This window comes from Hypomesus nipponensis, chromosome 8 (assembly GCF_054491055.1).
Source record: "Hypomesus nipponensis isolate SF chromosome 8, ASM5449105v1, whole genome shotgun sequence".
Taxonomy (NCBI): domain Eukaryota; kingdom Metazoa; phylum Chordata; class Actinopteri; order Osmeriformes; family Osmeridae; genus Hypomesus; species Hypomesus nipponensis.
Window position 1 is genome coordinate 4769647 of NC_140368.1, and position 21214 is coordinate 4790860.

A 21214-nucleotide genomic window follows, 5' to 3' on the forward strand; every position below is an offset into this window, starting at 1 on the left:
GTGTGTGATGTAACCATAGTAACCAGGTGTAATAGTTGTACTATATGCTCACACTTTTTGTCTATCTGTGAGTTACCATGAGCTGCCAGACTAAATGCTCTGTTTGTATGTGTGTTCATGGACAGCAGGTGATTATGGGCCGTCATCCCAATCAGACGTGAAATATTTGAACTGGAGGTAGCAAATAATGTTGTGATTTAGGTAACATACCCACCTGGTTAAATGTTTACTGTATGCACCTGCCCACCAAAGTAAATTCCTTGTTTGTGAACACTTACTTGGCGATTAAACACGATTCTGATTCTATCCCTGCTAGTGCTTCTACTGAGCCTGAGGAAGGCAACACCGTAACAGCACTTAGAGACAAGATTGATTTACACAGCAGTTTAATGGGATGGACATACTTTAATCTTAATACGACGTAGCAGTAAAACGGAACCCAGGATATAGAGGCTGTGCCAGAGACCGGGATAGAGGCCACAGTATGTTAGAGGCTGGGGCAATTACTACAGTATGTTAGAGGCCAGGGTAGATGCTGTCAGAGGCTAGTAGTAGAGGCCAAGTAAGAGTCTAGGGTTAAGGCTGTTAAAACATCAGGCTGAAGCTGTGCGTTATCATATTGGATGACTTCATCCTTACCGTCGTAACAAGGACAACAACTCAGCTGAAACAATAAGCTCCTTTAATGAAAACAGTAGTAAAGTAAAATGGAAGGTTCTACTGTGAAGGGTAGGGACAGGGTAAGGCGCACTGCTGTGGTTCTTAGTGCCATTGTAGTGCACCCCCCCTCTCCCCCAAATAACAACAGACTGGAGAATGGCAAACAATTACAAAAAAATCATATTCATGTTTTTTTTTTTATACATTGTTTAAAAATGAAAAACAAAGTTATTTTCTTTCTTTGATAATTTTTGACAGAAGGAATATGGCAGGCAGCCAGTCAGTTCAAGTACAGGGATGACCCAGTGTCTGGAAGAGGGGAGGGGGGGGGGATAGAGAGTCCGGGAGTGGGTTAGAGGCCTTAAGGGTCAGAGGTCAGGTCTACATCACGGAGCAGGATGTCCGACCCTGCGGGGCTCCTCCCTCCATCTTCTCCATCTCCACTATGGTCCTCTTAAACACCTCCACCGCCGTCTGACACACACACATTAATGTCATACTACAACCTTACAAGAGGCCTGATAACAATATGACCCGGTAGCTGCTATCTACCCTATTTCCATCAGGGTATGCTCTTTGGGTGCTGTGTGTGAAAATGTGTCCCTGGTGGTGACTGCTAGGTTTAAGCAAATTGTAGAGTAAGGCTGAAATATTCAATTAGTAGCTCTTTCTTTTTCTGTGTCCCTCCCTACAGCTCTCTCCCTCTCCCTCTCCCTCTCCCTCTCCCTCTCCCTCTCCCTCCCCCTCCCCCTCCCCCTCCCCCTCCCCCTCCCCCTCCCCCTCCCCCTCCCCCTCCCCCTCCCCCTCCCCCTCTCCCTCTCCCTCTCCCTCTCCCTCTCCCTCACCCTCACCCTCACCAACAGCAAATCACCTGGTTCTCCTTGGCTGAGGACTCCATGAAGGCAGCGTTCCATGACTCGGCCAGAGCCTTCCCCTCCTCACAGCTGATTACCCTGCAGACAGAAAGGTTAGCGGTCAGACAGGCTAGCAGCTCAAGAGGTCAGTAGAGAGCCAGGCTGACACAGGTCAACAGTGTACATGTGAGAGGGGACTGAGGGACTGTTTCCCAGGCCGTGCCAGGCCAGGCACTCTGGCACCTTTCCAGGCAAACCCAGAGGGATTCCCTGTCCCAGCCTGGAACCACCCAGCTGAGGGACATCTGCTGTGTAAATAAAGATTTGAAGAGCATGGTTGGCAGCCCTCGGCACATTGGTTTATCCCACCACCAGAGAAGATGAGAACTAGGGTTTTTATGGTGGGGGGGTCCTGACCTTAGGCTGGGTCAGGTCACAGGCCAGGGTCACATACCTCTCCATGTGTAGGTCTTTCTTGTTTCCCACCAGCATGATAGGAACTCTGAATGAAGAGAGAGAGAGACATACAGAGAAACAGACAGTTACAGCTAAACATTCAGTCTGGAAGCAGAAATGAGAAGAATAGAGAACGAGAGTCCAGGAGAAGAGGAGCTGAGTGCAATACTTACTGTATATTTCCCACCATATCCAGTAGCTTCTCATGGATGACCTTGACCACTTCAAAGCTGCAACACAGACACAACACCCATCAGTCACATGCTCTACTTCTGGGACCCATTTGACCGAAGGAAGAGGAGAGGAGGGGTGCAGGTGAGAGAGTCGTACCTCTTGTGAGATGTGACAGAGTATATTAGGATGTATCCATTGATGTCTATCGAGTAGGTCTGAGGAAATATGGAGTATTCATCCTGTAGAGAGACAACAGCATCACTAGAGAAACCAGCATGTGGAGAGAGAATACACCTAGAGAGACCGGCAGCAGGGTGTAACAGCGTACCTGCCCTGCTGTGTCGACCAGCTGGAGATGGTAGTCCTGGCCGTTCACACTGATCATCTTGGTAAACGCTGGTGGGGGAAAAGGGGATACAAATCAGATTCAATATTCTGTAGGCAGGAGAAAGAGGGCGAGAGACAGATAGCTATATCTATCTATCTATAAAGAGAGAGAGAGAGCTGGCAGCTCCTGTCTGGCTGTGCTGAGGAGCTCAGAGCCAGTCCACCCACACAACCATTAACAACCTTAATGGATATATGTGTATGCGTGTGTGTGTGCACGTGTGTGGACACTGGATGAGAATGCAAACATCCACATGGCTCTGATTCAGATCCCTGTACTCAGCAGCCAACAGAGGAGACATAGTTCTCTCATTTACACATGTACTGTCCATACATACGTGTTCTGTACATACTCACTGTTCTCAATCGTGGGATCATAGGCATCTACAAACTGTCCTTCCACAAACTGAATGGTCAGAGAAGACTTCCCTGACAGGAGAGAAAGAGAGAGAGAGAGAGCGAGGGTAATATCACAGTTAGCATCTGTGCTGTCTTTCTGCACCCCACTTCCAGACTCCTAGGGGGAAGGAGGAAAGCCCATGGCTGGAATGGGTCTCCCAGACCGGTGGGAGCGAGCTGTCCAGACTATCATTCACAGGCCGCGGACACGCTGTCTAGAGGGGAGCTGCCATGATGCGTGTGCGCTCATGACGTCCTGTCCGCAGCATCAGGACCGCTCGTGCTCAGCCCTTGCTCCCAGTGTAGCTCACCTAACGGATGAGCGCTCTTGTTAAGCTCCTCCACTAGCCAGCTAGTTAGACAACTAGTTAGTGATTTAAGTACAGAAAAGTATCCATTGAATTTAAAGTTGTCCCAATTGAACTAAAATACGTGGAAGCCCATCCTTGCTTCCATCCCCCCCACCCAAGAACAAATGTAGCCTACATGGTTCCATAGCATACGACAGGCTGAAGCTCATCACAGGAGTTTCACTCCAAGTCGACGACAGGCAGTTTAAGGAAAGAAACATAGCCTCATTGATAACAGTTCATCTTAGCTGGCCTCACTACTGTTGCTTGGCCATCTCATAACCGTGTACACCAGCACTAATGTGCGACCGACGAGTGAAAGAGTCGTGATGATGGATAGCTATTGAAATCATGTCAGGTTTTTTACTTACCCACGGATCTGTATCCCAGAATGGCTATCTTTCTGGATTTCAGCTGCGGCATCTTTTCCTAGCAGCTACACCACATGAATCGGCATAAGGAAGCCCTTTACGATGCGTGACGCTGACCGAACGAAAAGTACAGGTTTCAAGTTCCACGCTGGGAACTACAGTTTTCGTTGACAGTTTGTATATTTATTTGTTTGGTTGATTTGTTTCAAGACAAAAATTTAACGAAAAAGTACTCTGCGTCACTCCCCGAAGCAAAACTATCTGAATAATTCATCAATGGGCGTCTTTGATTCGCCACGCTTTCGTAAATAGGCGGATCGTAACCGTATTCCCACGCTGCCATTGGCCTAAAGATAATGATAACACGACGTTTATTGGCTACTCGAATGTGTTAACATCCGTGATTATTCTTTTTTTTACAGCTGTGGTAGCTCCAACTCTCGTGCGTATTTTCTCTTCTAATTGTAAAATCATGTGTGTAAAGCATGGATCACAACTTAGTAGTCAGTATATTTCATGAAGAAATGGCTTTAATGCCACGGGTTTTGATCGAAGATGACAGTGGACATTTAGTCGTCAAAAAGACCTCGGCCAATCATGGTAGGCCCGGGTGCTCTGAATTGCCCCCCTGGATTACCCAAAATGTTGGTTCTTTGCGCTTGAGTTGTTAATTCATGATAGTCTGAGCCAGGTCGGTATGTATAGATCTGTATTTTTAACTTTGTTTTGTTTAATTCCATACAAGTTAAATAAAAGGCTTACAATACATCTGGCCAACATTATGCAACAAAAGTCTGTGAAACAAGATTTTTTTTAAATCATGACCGAAAAAAAAACATGATTGTCACTTGATGTGCTTCACAAAAACACTCCAGGAATAAATAATCTGCAGATAATATTTACACTATGAACAGACAGTCGCGCCGGGCGTCACCTGACGAGACTTCTGGCGTTGGCCATCCTTCCCTCTGTCTCACCAACACGCTTGTAGTCATAGCAGCCGAACGCCATGCCGCTAACATTTCATCACTCTCGTCTTTCCTTAATGCCAGATTTTCCTCTACTTCAACATTTAATCTTTCAATGTTTCAAAGTTCATATCCACAAAACATCATCATATAAAACCAGCAAGAGAGAAAACTGAGACATGTATGGAAAAAAAAAAAAAAAAACATTTTATCAACATTACGTTATATCATTGTATTCCCATGGTAAGGGAAATAGGAGAAGAAGATAGATGGGGGAGAGGAGAGAGGGAGGACAGGGGAGGGGAAGAAGGGAGAAGGAAACAGCATTGGTCTGTACAAACGGTTGTGAGTGTTTGAAGTTCTGTTGAATAAGGGAGAGGATACAGATAGGGTCATCCAGGCAAGTGAGTATGTGTGTGTGTGTCTGTCTGTGTCTGAGCTATCATCATAATATACATGTTCAGATGGGCAGTCAAAAGAATTCAGGGTTCCTAACAGACATCTACACTCCTCCTCTCCATCCTCCTCCTTCTCCTCATATACAGTTGGACAGACTCCTGTAGCAGAGGTCAGCAGGGCATCCAGGTGTCCTCCAATCACATTCAGCCGGGGGCAGAGCCTCCGTGTGTGGGTGGGGTGTCTTCAGCCCAGCTAACCAGAATTCAAGTACTCCAGTGCCACTTCATAACAGAACTTATACTGATCCTGGGAGGAGGAGAAGAGAGGACAGGAAGGTGGAAGAGCAAGACAGGAGAGGAGGGTTAGAAAGGTCGAAATGCGATAGTGTTGGACTGTGCTTGGGATGTGTGTTGTGTGTGCGTGTGTATCTTTGAGGGCGTGTGTGTGTGTGTGAGGATGAGGTCCTCACCAGTAGGTCCACCATGTTGGGTTTGTTGTTCCTCAGTGTTTTGACTGCGTGGAACACGTCCACAGAACGCTGGTGCTGCAGCATCTCACACACGATGCTGATGGCACAGAACGAGCCGCTACGCCCGCCACCATTCCTGAGGGGGAGTGGGGAACACAGAAAGTTTGGAGACCTTGTCTTTAACTCCTGTATGTGTGCAGTTCTACAAATTGGGCTGTAGATGGTGCTAAACCCCTTCTGATCTCCACTGAGAATCAGTCTGACACTGCCCTCTGCTGGTTATTCTGCACAAATGCAATTTGGCTGAACCGTTAGCCCCTCGTACAGGGTCCGCAGTGGCCGATGTGTCAGCCTACTCTGCTGTCATCTGTCACCGTAGCGATCACCCCACTGTCATTAGGGCGATGGTCCTATGATTGATGACAATAAGTGGGCGGGGCCCCGGAGCTGGTGACCTTTCAGAGCGTCGCATTGGGCGAGGCTGAGAGTGACACTCAAACTATTGTGACATTTTGAAGCCATGTTGGATGGTTTCTGTGGTGAAAACCAGAGTATGCTGCGTGTGTGTGCTCTACAGGTTTTATGTGTGTGTCTGTGTGTGTGGTTTTCAGTACTCTATATGGTCCACAGGAGTGTGTGTGTTCAGGTGTGTAGGGTTGACAGATGTGTGTTCAGGTGTGTAGGGTTTCCAGGTGTGTGTTCAGGTGTGTAGGGTTTTTAGGTGTGTGTTCAGGTGGTTTCCAGGTGTGTGTTCAGGTGTGTAGGGTTTCCAGGTGTGTGTTCAGGTGTGTAGGGTTTCCAGGTGTGTGTTCAGGTGTGTAGGGTTTCCAGGTGTGTGTTCAGGTGTGTTGGGTTTCCAGGTGTGTGTTCAGGTGGTTTCCAGGTGTGTGTTCAGGTGTGTTGGGTTTCCAGGTGTGCTCTTACAGGCAGTGCACCACAGTGCGTCCCTCTCCTCCATCGTACTCCTCCTGCCACTTCTCCACCTGCCGGATGAGCTTGAGGAAGGAGCGCTTGGAGACGGGCGTGTCTCGGTACATGGGCCAGCCCAGGAACTGGAACTGCTGCACCATGCGGTACCCATCCTGGGGCTGGTGATGGACGAGAAGGGGGGGTTAGGCTCGCGGCAGTGTATGTGTGTGTGTGTCTGTGTGTGTGAGTCTATGTGTGCGTGAGGCTATGCGTGTGTGTGTTTGATTCGTACCCGTGCAGCATTGTAGATACGGAATATTCTGCTGATGATGTCCTCCTCCAGATCAGCTGACACAAACTCCACCTGGATGGGGCCATGGCGATGGACCCCGTTCTCTGGCCAATACTGGGGACACAACTACACGTAGAAATAGTACAGAGAAATAGTAAGAGATCATTAGGAAAGACAGACAGACAGATGGTGGTGTCAGAGACAGTGATGTTTCCCTGGCTACAGTCAGAATACTGAATGAAGGGTGGAGTTGCACACCAGGGGTCTGTGCGTGTATTTTTGTGTGTGTGTGTGTTTCTGTGTGTGTATTTTTTCTGTGTGCGTAGCAGCGAGAAACTGCCACGTGCCCAGCTTTGATGTCTGGTTGTTTTGACAGGGCCTCAGGCAGGAGCATTCACAGTCTTTTTGCAACAGCCCCTTCCCCCTTCCCTCACCCCTCTCTGTCACCCCTCCCTGCTCTCTCCCTATGTGTGTGTGTTACCTGTGCTGGGTCTACATCGTTGAGCATGACAATGGAGGTGCAGTGGTAGTCCAGGACCAGCCTCCAGAAGTCCTTCACTGTGTTGGGCAAAGGATGCTGGGTAACGATGAACGCTGAAGGCTGCTTGTAGCTCTGAGAGAGGTTGAGGAGGAGAAAGGAGAGGAGGGGGAGGAAGAGGAGGAAGGAGAGGAGGGGGAGGAAGAGGAGGAAGGAGAAAAGGGGCGACAGTTTATTCTGTGATACTGAGAATACCGTTAAAACAGTTTCCTCGTCTAACCTCGTGTATGGTGTATGTGTATTACACCTACGTCCATGAGGGCAGCGTTGATGTAGTTGGAGCTCTCTCCGTCGATGGTGATGAGGAAGGGCAGGCAGCGGTCTGGGGGCAGCACGTCCATGCAGCGGTTCTTTTCGTGGTTCCTGGGGAGCAGGGCGATGCTGCAGTCCTCCACACGCAGCGTGGGGGTCACCATGTTCAGGGTCTGGGGGAGAGCAGAGGGTCAGACACACCCCGACACACAGGCGCCTACAATCACACACATATCCTCCCACACACGTACCCTGAACTCCTCCTTGATCTGGCTGGAGTTGGTCTGGGGATCCAGGCGGTTCATGTCGTAGTACACAGACCTCAGCTGATTGGCTGGAATCGTGGTGTCTCCACAAAGACACGCCTCCAAGATGGCGTCATGAATGAAGACATACTGTTCCTATTGAGAGAGACGGCAACATTCTGTCAGGTTGAAATGCTCCGTCTGAACACTAATGTTGACCTCTCCCCCTCCCAAGAACTAACCCCCCTCCCTGCCCTTCCCTCCATCCCAATACTGACCAGGAGGGGTCCCTCCTCCCTCCCTAGGACTGACCCCTCCCCACCCCCCACCCCCCAGGGTGATGTAAATCATTTATGAAGTGACATTTCAAAACCTTCTGGAACTGTCAGGAGACCTCAGGACTGAGGGGCTGGAGGGATGGGGAGGGAGGGAGGGGTAGAGGGAGTGAGGGCCGAAGGGATGGGGAGGGAGGGAGGGAAAGGTATGGATGGAGGGATAGGATGCCTTTGGTGTCCTTGGGACTGTCTGGAGGATGTCCAGTCATCCTGACTGGACCAACATCCTCACCACCACTGTCATTCTGATCACGCCATCCTGACCATCTGACCAGACCCACCCAGAACCACATCTTTGGTCTCAGTGGGACTAATGGCCAGAGGAGGATTAGCTAATGTTTGTTTTTAATCAGCACTGTTACAAAATGTAAACTAACAAGTGCGTGCCTGTCTTAGCATGTGTGTGTCTGATTATGTGTGTGTGTGTGTTTGTGTCTTTGCTGTAGACCTTCTTGTCAGTGTCATTAAACATGGAATGTGTGTGTGTGTGTTGAGTTATGGATTATGTGTGTGTGTGAGTGTGTGTGTGTTTGGGTGTTGAGTTATGGATTATGTGTGTGTGTGTGTGTGTGTGTGTGTGTTTGGGTGTTGTGTGGGGTAATAGATGTGTGTTTGACATTGGTTAGTGATGGAATGTGTTCTCTGAGGTAGTCCTGGAATGTGTATGTCAGGAATGTCATATGTGGGTTGGTGTGAGCAAGGACACAGAATGTGTGTGTGTGTGCTTACCTCTGTCTGGACCATGTTAACCCTTCGAGAGCGCAGCTCCCTCACACAGTTGTAGATGTCCACCACCCCCTCTCTCTCCGCCATGTCCAACATGATGTCAATCACTATGAAACAACCTGTACGACCAGCCCCCGCACTACAAAAACACACACACACAAAAAACAAGGTAAACCAGAGAAAATAGACAGAATACCAGAATATTCCAGTTTTCTACTGTGTGTGTGTGTACCTGCAGTGTACTACTATGGGTCCAGCGTTGGCAGGGCTCTTGGTCTTCACCCTGCGTACAAAGCCCAGCAGGCCAGTGGCGTGGTAGGGAACGCCGTGGTCCGGCCAGCCTGTGAAGTGGAACTGACGAATCTCCCTGATCTCATGTGCCCCTCTCTGGAACAAATACACACACACTGTATTTTAGCAACACACCACAGCAGCCTTTCTATCAATGTTGAATGTCAAAGCTTGCTATGGCCAGAAAATACTACGTACCCAAAGCAAACATCTTTCTTACGCTATCTGTCTGTCTCTCTCTCTCGCTCGCTCATTATCACTTAAGTTGTTTTTTTGATCAAAGTATCTTTTTGATCTAGTTCTTTAGACAAAGTCTGTCCTTAGGGGATAGATGCAGGGGGGAAGGAGGGAGGGATGGAGGGAGTAAGAGAATAACAGCTGGAGGAGGACGAGCGGTGATTCACACACACACTGAGCGCAGGGAGGACCCCCGTCTAGGAGCCTCGGGTACACACACACACACGCACATGCACACACACACACACACACTCACTCACACACGTACACACACACACTCACATACACACACACACTATGGGGTAGAGTGATATTCACAGCTTTTAGGGCCCAGGGGGATACAGAGAAATAGTGAGAGAATGAGACAGAGAGAAGGATTAAGAAGAGAGAAAGAGAGAGAGAGGGTAGCTGGAGTACTTCTAGAGGAACAGGTGGTATGGTTGTCTATGAAGATAAGACAAATGGAGAGTTTGTGTGTGTGTGTGTGTGTGTCCCTACCTTCTCCACAGCGAAGGTCCTGATGACGTACTCAGACAGCAGCTGTGTCTCTATCAGTGTCACCTTCATGTCTCTGTAGATCTCAGTATCATCTGGCCAGTACTTACAGCACTTCACCTGCAGGGGGCAGAGCAGAGCACAGGGGTATGACACACAGGACAGGGGATGTCACTGGCCTTCTGAGTAGGGTTGGGGGGGTGGGGCCAGAGAGGAGGTGTCCTTTGAGTCAGTTTCCTGTCCCTGACCTCATTACCCAGGATGCACCTGGAATCTGGGCTCATCAGGAAGAGAGGCACCTTGGGACGTGCCCCCTGAGGAGGGATTCTGGGAAATCGCCTGTCTTATCCAGCCCCTTCTCCCACTGGCAACACACACATGCGCAAACAAACACACACGCACACAAACACACGGACACATACTCATCCATTTCTTCCTGGATATTGTATCGTCCGTGACTCATGACTGTCTTCTGAGGCGTTTGTCTTTATAATTGACTGTGTAATTATTTCCGTAGCTTGACTCATATTGATAATCAATACAAGCCATCTCTGCTCTTTGTATTCACTCATAATCATATTGATTCTGATGCCCTTTTCTCTTTTTTCACTCTCTCTTTCAGTCTCCTCCCTCAATCACGCTTTCCGGACTCCTCGGGTCATCTTTCCATCTCTCTCACTTCCTGCCCATCTGTTCTTGCTTTCTTTGCTCTACCTCTCCTCTCTACTTCTTCCTCTCCTCTTCCCAGTTATTTCTCCTCCTTTTCTCTCACTTCTTCTCTCCTCTGCTATCCAGTCCTTTCCTCTCTCCTCCTCTCCTCTCCCCTTTTCACTCTCCTCCTTTCCGATCCGCCCTCCATGCCCATTTCCCCCTTTTTGTCTCCTCCCCTGCTGTCTCCATGGCAATATGGTAATTAGATGGGTTCTAATTGGTGACTTAATTGCATTTTAATGGATGATTCCATCTTTGAGCTGTGGCTCCTCCCCCACATGCTGACACTGCTAAGGGGCATGATACACTTCCTCTTGAGAGACCATCTCACTCCTAGAGGGTGTGTGTGTGTGTGTGCACCAAATGTGCTGGGCAAATCAGATAGCATCTCTGTATTTAGCAGTGAGATCAGCGATGATACCTCTGCTATTACACTAGAGGAGGAGGAAGTGGAGGAGGAGGAGGAGGGGGAGGTGAAGGAAGTGGAGGAGGAAGAGGCGAAGGGGGAACACACTCACACAACACACTTCATTTGAACATTCGCCAACACTAACACACACACGCTCTAATTGACTCACTAACACACACACGTTGACAAAGGGCCAGCCTCCCCTGGAACAGATTGTTTGTAGTGAGAGGACTGGAGCAGAGACAGCAGGAAGAGGTGCACCCTGGGAGATGGAGTCCCATAGTTCATCATTGGAGGAGGGCAGAGCAGATGGTATGGCTGATAGGGCTGGGGAAGATGGCACATGGGTGTGTGTGTGTGTGGTGTGTCTGTTAGCCTCTGCTTCACAAACTAAAGGAACAGCCAGACCTGTTTTGTGTACCTACCCTGCCGACCTCCACCAGGTTGGTCACCATGACGATGGTTGCCGTGTTCTCCTGCCAGACCATTCTCCAGAAGTCATACACCGTCTCTTGCATCGGGCCTGAGGATGGAGAGACAGAAGATGTGATGGTGTGACAGAGGTCTGATGTCATCTTGTATTTTAATGTTCAGAGAACCTAGAATACACATATAACATCTGGCATATGTCTTTGATTGGTTTATTCAGTATACTGCATGTCTCTGATTGGTTAATTCAGTATCCTGCATGTCTCTGATTGGTTGATTCAGCATCCAGCATATATCTAAATTGGTTAATTCAGCATGCTGTATGTCTCTGATTGGTTCATTCAGATTTGTGCATGCCTCTGATTGGTTTATATGCAAGTTCCTGTTTCCTTCCTTTGTGACATGTTTAAACACCTTCACTAGCTTCAGTCTCTACCACGAACAAGGTGCGTGACTAGGCATTCTGTAAGTACTGTTGACACACATACAAACACACACACACACTTAACACCCCCAAACTTTTATAAATTCAAGGCTCATTTAAGATTGCACAACGCAATGAAGAAGACCTGGAAGGAATTTAAAATTACTCATTTAATTAATTCAAATTAGCATTGTTTTTAATCAACTGGCAAATTCCAAAATGACTTTTGACGAGCTAATTAGCTCATGCAAATCCATGTGTGTCCTCAAGAGCTGAAACGTTCAAATTACATCCTTGAGCAACACACACACACACACACACACGCACGCACGCACACACACACACACACACACACACACACACACACACACACACACACACACACAAACAAACAAGTACACACTCACATAAACACAGACACCCACACACATCATACACCTCCATTACTTTCCATATTCATGCATTCACAAACATGAACACCAGCAAACAGGAGTTTTTAATGTATGTGTGTGCTTGTTCTATTCTGTGTTGTTGCCATTCAGGTGATAATAGCAGAGTCTGTACACTCACTTTCTCCCTTTTATGAATCCCCCCCACCCCCCCCCCCCCACCCAGCACCCCCCACCTCCAGCACCCACCCACCCCCAGCAGCCCCCCACCCCCAGCAGCCCCCCACCCCCAGCACCCCCCCACCCCCCCCACCTCTGTGTCTGCCAAGCTAAACAGTCATCAGTATTGACAGTGTTAACAGCTGCTATACAACCTGGAGTCTCAGAAGACAAGTCAGGCTGGCTGTGTGTTTGTGTGCGACACGCGTATGCGTGTTAGTCTGAGAGTGTGTGTGTTTGCATGTGTGGGTGTGTGACATGGTGTAATTGGCAGATGTGGTAAATGTCTCGCTGGTGGAGGAGGGAAGTCAGGCGGCTCCAATTATAGTTGGAGAGAAGACCTGCTGTTGGAACCAGAGGACCAGGGATGAGGAGGGGAGAGATGAGGAAAGGAGGAATGAGGAAAGTAGGAATGAGGAAAGGAGAGATAAAGAAAGGAGAGATGAGGAAAGGAGAGATGAGGAAAGGAGGGATGAGGAGTAAGAGAACAGAGGAGAAAAATCTCAGACCCTGAAAGGGTTCTGACTGGGTGGACAAAGACGGAGAATGAGGACAGAGGAAAAAAAGAGAAATACAGATAAATAGAGAGAGTCTGTCTGTCTGTCTGTCTGTCTGAGTGATGGTGACAGACAGCCTCTAGCCCCAGAACAGGATCAAAGGATCTGCTGCTAGTCTCAGCTTGTTACAGCTGGACACACACACACATGCACATGCATGCACACACACACACACACACACACACACACACCTACACCTACACACAGGTGGAAAGGTAATTGCAAACACTGGCATAACAATAGGAAAAACAAAAAAAGAGAGAAATAAAGTAAACAGAGGAGAGACAAAGAGAGGGATGGAGAGAAGAACAAAGAAAGAGAGAGAAGACTAAGAGAAAGGAGAACCAGATACAAAGAGAGACAGAGAGAAAGGGAGAGGAAGGACATGTAACAGAGGGCTCTCTGCTCAGTGCAATGTTCCCCTCATATGATTACAATACAGCAGAGAGTGTGTATGTGTTTGTGTGTCTGCTCCGAGCATGTGCAGAACAATCTCGGAGCACCAGGGCCTGGCGGGGACAAACAGGAAGCAAAACAACCAACAACCAATCAAATCTCTCCTCCCGGGGTACCTTGAAGAAGGATTCACACACACCATCTGCACACACACGTAAACACACACACACACACACACACTAATCCAATCAGGTCTCCTCCCCTTGCTAACAGGGCTGATTAATTGTTCTAAGACTTGAGCCACTTCAGCACTGCAGACCTACTGGGACGTAGAGAGAGTGAGTGTGTGTGAGTGTGTGTCCTGTTCTTACCTTGGGTAGCAATGTAGTGGTTGGGTCTGTGGTACCCCTGTGGTAGAAGAGAGAGAGAGGCAGTGAGTCCCTGTTCTCCTGACACACACCTACAGGTGGTCATGGTGGAGGAGAGGGCTGTTCATCCCCCAGCCAGCGGGGGCAGCACTGTGAGGCTGGACGCAAACACAACAACACGCTGCTCGGCTGGACAATACAACAACTTCACCAACACCCTCTACGACTGGAGGACAGCCTGTTAGATGAGGGTGTTGGTCGAGTGTGTGTGTGTGTATATTTATGTCTGGGACTGGAAACTAAAGGCAGATCTCACACACACACACACACACACACACACAGTACTTACGTCTACATAGTTGGCATTAATGTAGTCAGAGGTGGTCTCCCCTTCCTGAGGCTGCAGGCGTACGCGGGAGTGGTCATCTGGACAGACAACAACAATACACAACAACAACAAGATGACTCCAGTGTGAGGGCTTTAGTTATCATAGGACTGGCAATGTGTGTCATCATATTAAGCATATGAGTAATGAATTAAACATGCAACTGATACAGAGGACTCGTGTCTGCAGCGTCTGTGTGTGTCACCGTGGCGACACTGACTCAACCCGACTGATGTAGCCCCACCCACACCAAACATGCCCTCTAGCCCATTGGATGTCATTCTGAATAAGGTGCTGTAATTGGCCAGCTGCTCATTTGCAGAGACAAGAAGTATGGCAGCTCCAATGACAGGGGCGGGTCATCCTGTCATGGCATAGCTGGAAGACAGTGGGGTGTGTGTGTGTGTGTGTGAGGACTGAGATTGTCCCTATGTCACACCTCATTTACATAATCACACATGTGCAATCATTAGGACCGTGTGCGAGTGTGTGTGTGTGTGTTGTACTGGTTTGTTTGTACATACATGCAATGATGTTTCCATAGCGATTCTTCATTCTGTTCTCATCCTTCTTGGCTGAGTCCCATGGAGCGGACTGACCCTCAAAAAAACTCTGGAGAGAGAAAGAGAGAGACAGAAATCGAGAGAGGTAGAAAGTAAGATCTAGTGAAATTGCTTCATGAGAACTTGTATAACTGTTCAGGAGTTCGAACAGCTGGACTGAGCTTGACAAGTATCATCACAACCATTATTTTCATCATCATCCTCATCATCATCATCATCATCATCATCATCATCAACATCATCATCATCATCATTATCATTATCATCATCAACATTATCATCATCATCATTATCACGTTGATCAGCTCCAAGAAGGAGATCTGGAGTAGCTCTGTAGAGTAAGTCAACTAAATCTCCCACTCTCTACACACACACACACACACACACACGCTCACTCACACACACTTCTCCCCAGCCCCCGCTACACTGACAGAAAAACAGTCCTCTGAAGAACCAGCCTCCAGAGAACTAGAACTACCACAAGATGAAATAAAACACATCCAACACACACACAGACACACACGCACACAGCCACCAGCTTGATCAAACCGCTGTTCAGAACAGCGAGAGCCTCATGAATAATGCATTCTGGGTGTTTGAGTTTTGCCATTCTGATCTTGCCCCGCCACACAATTAGGACTAATTATGAAAATAAACCTCTGAGTTGGAGATCTCAGCTGTCTGGAAATACTGCTCTGAGACTCTCTTCTCTCCCTCCTTTCCTCTCTTCCTCCTCACCTCTCCCCTTCTCCCCTTCTCCTCTTCTCTCCTCTTTCCTTCTCCTCTCCTCTCCCCTCCAGCTTGTCAGAAGGAGGTGAGCCAGAGATAGATCATAATGATATATTGTTATCCAGAGCTTGGCTGGCCGTCTTTCTTTCTGGTCTGCACTCTTTACACTCTCTCTCTTTCCATCTTTCTCCTCTCTCCCTTCCCTTTTCCCTCTCTCTCTCTCTCTCTCTCTCTCTCTGCTCTCCATCCCAGTCATCCACACAGACAATTGATCTGATTAGTCCTGATTGCTAGCAGTGGAGGCTCCTTAACTCAGGAAGCTGTAGCTTTGTCCCTCTCCTCCCTGTTTCCCTTCTTCCTCCCCCTCGCTCCTCTCCTCTCTGTGTTAGTATGGATGTGAGGAGGGTGAGGACAGTCATGATAGCGTGAGTGGTGAGATGAGGCCAGGCTCTACAGACAAGGAGACCTGAAGGGGGCCAGGTGACGATGAAAGTGGGAGTATCTGTGTGTGTGTGCGGGGGGGGACCACAACATAGAGAAATCCCTTCCAGTATAATAAGTTCTGACACGATCCTACCCGTCTTATCTAACCCCCTCTCTCTCCCTCCCCCAATTCTCTTTAGTGTTTTAAAGCAGCCAGTCAGCTCTTCATGTCAGTCTTTCAGACAGATGTCCTTTTTATGTAGAGGAAAGACAGCTACAAAGAGAGAGAGAGATACAGACAGAGAACGAGGGAAAACAGAGAGAGGAGAAAGAGAAGGGAGGAGAGAGAGAAAGGGAGGGAGACAGAGAGCGATGACAGGATGGTACTAAGTGTTTGAGACAGCCGTCAGAGCAGCAGGATAGGATAAGAGGGTGTCAGGAAGTACCCTGTCAGAACTGCCTGGCTGGGACCAGCTTGCAACCAGGCAGCAAGCCGAGACTAAAGCAGCACTCCCAGAAAACAGTTCAGATGATGGACTCTGAGAGGGAAGGGATATCTCTGCACTCTCTTCTAATGAACCAGGTGAGAGGAGGACAGAGGGCAGAAGAGAGGGGAGAGAAAGAGGGGAGGCAAGACTGAGGAGGACAGGGCAGGAGAGAGGGGAGAGAAAGAGGGGAGGCAAGACTGAGGAGGACAGGGCAGGAGAGAGGGGAGAGAAAGAGGGGAGGCAAGACTGAGGAGGACAGGGCAGGAGAGAGGAGGAAAGATGGCAGAGAGGTTAGGTGGTGTATTATTTACATGGAGGCAGGCTGTTAGGAGACAGACATGGCTGGTGCTGAGAGGGTGCCCCAGGCTGACTCACTATCCCTCAGCACTTCCTCATAGTAACATCCGGCATCGCTATTGGTTGAACCCAGCACTACCTGCCAGTAAGCCCTAATAGGATTGGTAGGAGAAATACATTCCATAAACCCTATCATTTCAATCACGTTTGTTCATTGAATTATGCAGATGATCAAGTAATTAGTACTAGCGAGCACACACACACACACACTGCTCTCATCACAAAGACAAAGGTCCAATCAGAGGTCCAATAGACCTCATTTGATTTCCCTTCTCTCTGTACTTTCTCTTTGTTCTCATCCTTGATTAGGATTCTTTCTCCTCGCTCCCTCACTGCAGGGATGTACTATGGGGTCCTCCGGTGAGGGCTGTACTTTGGGGTTCTACTGCTAGGGTTCTACTGTAGTTCTAGTGTGGGGTCTACTGAAAATCTTGAACAAACAACAGATCTAAGGACTAGTAGAAACATCTGAGATGGAGACCAAGAAGGCTTCTTACCTCATTGATCTGTCCAGAGTTACATTATGGATTAACAAGAAGCATGGATCAGGGAGAGATTAGAGATTAGAGAGGTGAGATAGGTGATGGACTAGTCACGTCTGACAAAGAGCATTGATCTACAGTGAACAGTTACACATGAAGACTGGGATGGTGACGAGTTCTGTAGGGCCACAACCTAGAGAGCAGCGTGTGGGACTGTGACCATGTGTGTGGATGAAAGAGAGGACCTGTGTGGGAAGTATGTGAGAGGGCCGGCTGTGTGTCTGACTGCAGCTAACTAGGCCCTAAGTGTTTATCTATAATGAATATCACCCTGAGGCCCCTCCCCCCAGCCCCCCCCCACCCCCCCCCCACCGCCCCATCCACAAAACAGTCTCACCAGAGTCTACATTATTGATCTCTGCTGAAATAGCCGGGGGGAAAGTTGGGGTGAGGATGGGAGGAAGGAGGTGAAGGGGGGAGGAAGCAGGTGAGGAGGGGATAAACAGAATAAACAGTAGATTCTCCCCATAATATATGAAAAAGAGGGTAGGGAGTACAAGGGACACACACATGCACACACAAAAGATCCACACACCCATGCACACAGACAGACACATACGTGAAGGAACAGTTGCTAGTTTAAATGGGAGAGATCTGTAGACAAACACATTCTTGTTGGCTTTCTCAGTTTGCTAAACACTCACCAACTGTCTCTCTCTGCCCTCCCCCTTCACTTCTGTGCTTCTCCCTCTCTCCCTTTCACTCTGCGAGCGTGAGTGTGTGTGCAAGTGTGCGTGTGGAAGATCTTTAGCTCAGCATGCTAATTTTCCCACCAGGCTGGATTAGCGTTGCTAGGTAGCTAAATGCCCTCACCCAGAGGACTGTCAAAACACACACGCACGCACACCCACACACAAACAGTGACGGTGTGTGCGTACCGGAAGTATGGACAGTGTGTGTTATGAGAGAGACAAAGTGTTCCAGGCAGGACATGCTAAGAGCGTGTGTGTGTGAACGTCTGTGTGTGGGCGTGTGGCCTGTGCGTCCTACCTCGTACTCCTCCTTGAAGCCGTAGCCCTCGGCACACTTCATCTGAGTGATGTGCTGGAGCAGGTCGGCCACGCGGATGGCCGGGTGCAGCTGGCCCGTCTGGTAGGGCACCTCCCCCGCCTCACGCTTCTTATAGCTGTGGCTCTGGACCAGGCTGCTGGTGTCGCTGGTCATGGTGTGGTTCTCATCTGGGAGGGGGGGTAGGGGGACAGGACAGGGGCACACACACAGGCCCGACACACACACACACACACACACACACACGCACACAACAGACACACACAGAAACAGAGACACATAAGCAGAGGTCAGTGTTGGAGTATGCCCCCCCCCACCCCTCCCCTCCACCCCCAGCCAGAAAGTCAACACAGTGATGGATGGCCACAAGGTCACAAGGTCATGATGTCACAAGGTCATGATGTCACAAGGTCATGATGTGAGAGAATGAGAGACCAGGAGAGAGGGTCACCTGTACACACATACACACACACACACCAGGCTGGACCACATGGAGAACACAACCATGAGCTGCACAACCACACCCTGGTCAAACACCATCGGTACTTGGGGTGCATTTGATTTGGTTCACCTGCAACAGTAAGACCAATAGAAGAGCCCCAGGAGAACAAACTGTGAGATAGGAATCAAACAGCCGCGATCCTCTCTGGTACCTGCAGGTGTCTGACCTGGGTCTGGAGCGAAGTGTTACCATAGCGATGGGGGAGGGTGGAGCACTGTGTGTAGTTCTAGTGACGCTACCATAGATAGCCCTCAGTCCTCACACACTAACTCAACCAATAGAAACTCGCTATCCACACAATGCAACCAATGACTGGATGAGGAAGCACGGATGACAAATGGAGCCTGATGGAGATTGGTGCACATCCAGGTGAGACAACCAATCAGGCGCTCTAACACAGTGAAACCTGAATGGGCACAGGTGGATGGAGGGGGGAGAGTGTGTGTGTGATGTCGACAGCACACAGACTGATGAGGTAGTACACACGATTTCACAGAGGAGTCAGAGTGCCATGCTAAGTAATGGCTGCCTGAGTGGGGGGGGGGGGGGAGGAGGATGAGGAGAGGAAGAGGAGGAAAAGGAATAGTGGGAGGGGGGGGACACAGGGCGCATGCATGATGTCACACAACACAAACAGGAGGAAGGGGGGCAGGGGACACCCCCTCCCCCTGCAAGTTGCCCACGCTCACACACACACACACACACACACACACACATTCACTCAGACACAAACACCACACACTCTCTTTCTCCCCTGGAGCAGAGCAAGGTGAGCTGCCAACTTACCATTAATAGGCACTTTATTAGAGGTACATAAGGGTTTGGTGAGAAGAGGGAGAAGAGAAAGGAGACAGGGTGTCAGCAACATGATCCTTTAGCACCTGTACAGTTTGATGCTCTCTAGCTGGGCAAGGCACCAGCAAATGGCCTGCTCCCAGATCCCATGTCTAACCAGCCAATAGCCTGGTCCCAAATCCAATGCCTGACCCACATTTGGCCTTCTCCCATGTCTTAGTCTATCCAGCATTTAGCCTGGTCCCAAATCTGGTTTCTGTCCAACGGTTTGCCTGTCCAGAGTTCCTCTCTCAGTTGGGCACCCATTTGTGGTTTTGGTGGGGTTTGGCCAAATCTGAGTAATAGCTGACATGTAGGCTGACATTCCAGCCTGCCACTACCTCTCCCTGCTCTGCTCTGACTCTTTATATGTGAGCGAGTGTGTGTCTTCTTTACTGAGAGTTTACATCCAAATGGGAAAAGTTAGGTGAGTTAACGTAAGAGTCTGCTTGGCTTGCTTGGGTGTTTTGAGTGTGTGTGTGTGTGTGTGTGTGTGTGTCGTGGTCCCCCGGTCTACAGTGTCCATGCATGGAGCAGCCTTTGGTCAGACACACGTGACGTCACACGCACGGCACGAGATGTGATGATATGGAGTGAAGCCCACCTCAGCTCCCAAAACAACAACTCTGGACTAGTAAACAAACAACACTGGACTAGTAAACAAACAACCAACCAGGCCTGGACTAGTAAACAAAACAAACAACCAGGCCTGGACTAGAAAACAAACACAATAAACAACCCTTGTCTGTTAAACGGAAGAGAAGCAGGCAGGCAGATATGGATGGAAGCTGGCATCAGAATCACTCCCTGCACTCTCTCTCTCTCCCTGTCTCTCTCTCTCACTCCCTCTCTCTCTCCCCCCCCCTCTCTCTCTCTCTCTGCCTGTAACAGTGTCGTAGTGTAGGAGGAACAGGAGTGTTGTCTCACCCAAGATGGCGGTTGGCACAAAGGGATCTGGCCACGCCCACGAGCAGCATGGGGGAAGGGTTAAAGAAGACAGAAAAGTTGTGAGAGCGCTGACCAACGCACACACACATAGACACAGACATACAGAAGCAGGCTGTCATAACACACACATCACCGCCCAGCAGAGGGGGGTTAAACAATTAGTCATTAGAGGGCTAGGCAGAGGCCTTCATCAGCTAGCGCTCACAATAACACAATCTAGACGCTTTCCCCCAGTTTAGCTGTACAAACACAGAGACAAGTGCAGGAGTGTGTGTGCATGTGTGTGTGTGTGTGTGTGTGTGCATTCCAGGTTCCTCTGAAGGGGCTAGAGGAGGAGAATGGGGTGCTGAGGCTACAGAACAAGCATGACATATATGGCAGTGGTACAAGTAGGCCTCTAATAGGCCGAGACCGAAGGCTCACACTCAGGTCCCTGGGCTGGGATTGGCCGGACTCTGTGGTCAGAGCAGGGCAGTATATTACCTCGGTAGTAGGAGTGGTAGAATAGAGAATAGGTAGGGAATATTACCTGGGTAGTAGGAGTGATAGAATAGAGAATAGGTAGGGAATATTACCTGGGTAGTAGGAGTGATAGAATAGAGAATAGGTAGGGAATATTACCTGGTTAGTAGGAGTGATAGAATAGAGAATAGGTAGGGAATATTACCTGGGTAGTAGGAGTGATAGAACAGAGAATAGGTAGGGTATATAACCTGGGTAGTAGG

General features: G+C 49.0%; 2 protein-coding genes across 10 annotated transcripts in view; both read right to left on the reverse strand.

Annotated features, from left to right (window-relative positions):
* Positions 1 to 665: 665 nt before the first annotated feature.
* On the reverse strand, positions 666 to 3940 carry rheb (Ras homolog, mTORC1 binding). Its single transcript, XM_084703025.1, has 8 exons — positions 3652 to 3940; positions 2889 to 2960; positions 2473 to 2540; positions 2301 to 2383; positions 2144 to 2200; positions 1969 to 2016; positions 1532 to 1613; positions 666 to 1134 (listed from the first exon to the last, which is right to left on the reverse strand). The coding sequence occupies exons 1-8, from the start codon at positions 3701 to 3703 to the stop codon at positions 1042 to 1044; spliced, it is 555 nt and encodes a 184-aa protein (XP_084559151.1). The 5' UTR covers positions 3704 to 3940; the 3' UTR covers positions 666 to 1041.
* Positions 3941 to 4343: 403 nt separating this feature from the next.
* LOC146274830 (receptor-type tyrosine-protein phosphatase mu-like) overlaps positions 4344 to 21214 on the reverse strand; it is a 108256-nt gene continuing 91385 nt past the window's right edge. For 5 of the 9 annotated variants that reach the window (XM_084702631.1, XM_084702630.1, XM_084702628.1 and 2 more), the window contains 16 exons: positions 20469 to 20495; positions 18188 to 18375; positions 14620 to 14707; positions 14059 to 14135; positions 13713 to 13749; positions 11353 to 11450; positions 9811 to 9927; positions 9017 to 9171; positions 8788 to 8923; positions 7730 to 7879; positions 7478 to 7651; positions 7170 to 7301; positions 6689 to 6814; positions 6412 to 6575; positions 5488 to 5623; positions 4344 to 5324 (listed from right to left, as the gene is read on the reverse strand). In XM_084702631.1, the coding sequence (XP_084558757.1) occupies positions 5271 to 5324; positions 5488 to 5623; positions 6412 to 6575; positions 6689 to 6814; positions 7170 to 7301; positions 7478 to 7651; positions 7730 to 7879; positions 8788 to 8923; positions 9017 to 9171; positions 9811 to 9927; positions 11353 to 11450; positions 13713 to 13749; positions 14059 to 14135; positions 14620 to 14707; positions 18188 to 18375; positions 20469 to 20495 (1859 nt within the window). In that variant the 3' untranslated portion in view covers positions 4344 to 5270. The remainder of the gene's footprint in view (positions 5325 to 5487; positions 5624 to 6411; positions 6576 to 6688; positions 6815 to 7169; positions 7302 to 7477; positions 7652 to 7729; positions 7880 to 8787; positions 8924 to 9016; positions 9172 to 9810; positions 9928 to 11352; positions 11451 to 13712; positions 13750 to 14058; positions 14136 to 14619; positions 14708 to 18187; positions 18376 to 20468; positions 20496 to 21214) is intronic. The other 4 variants (XM_084702632.1, XM_084702629.1, XM_084702635.1 and 1 more) reach the window with 1 other exon arrangement.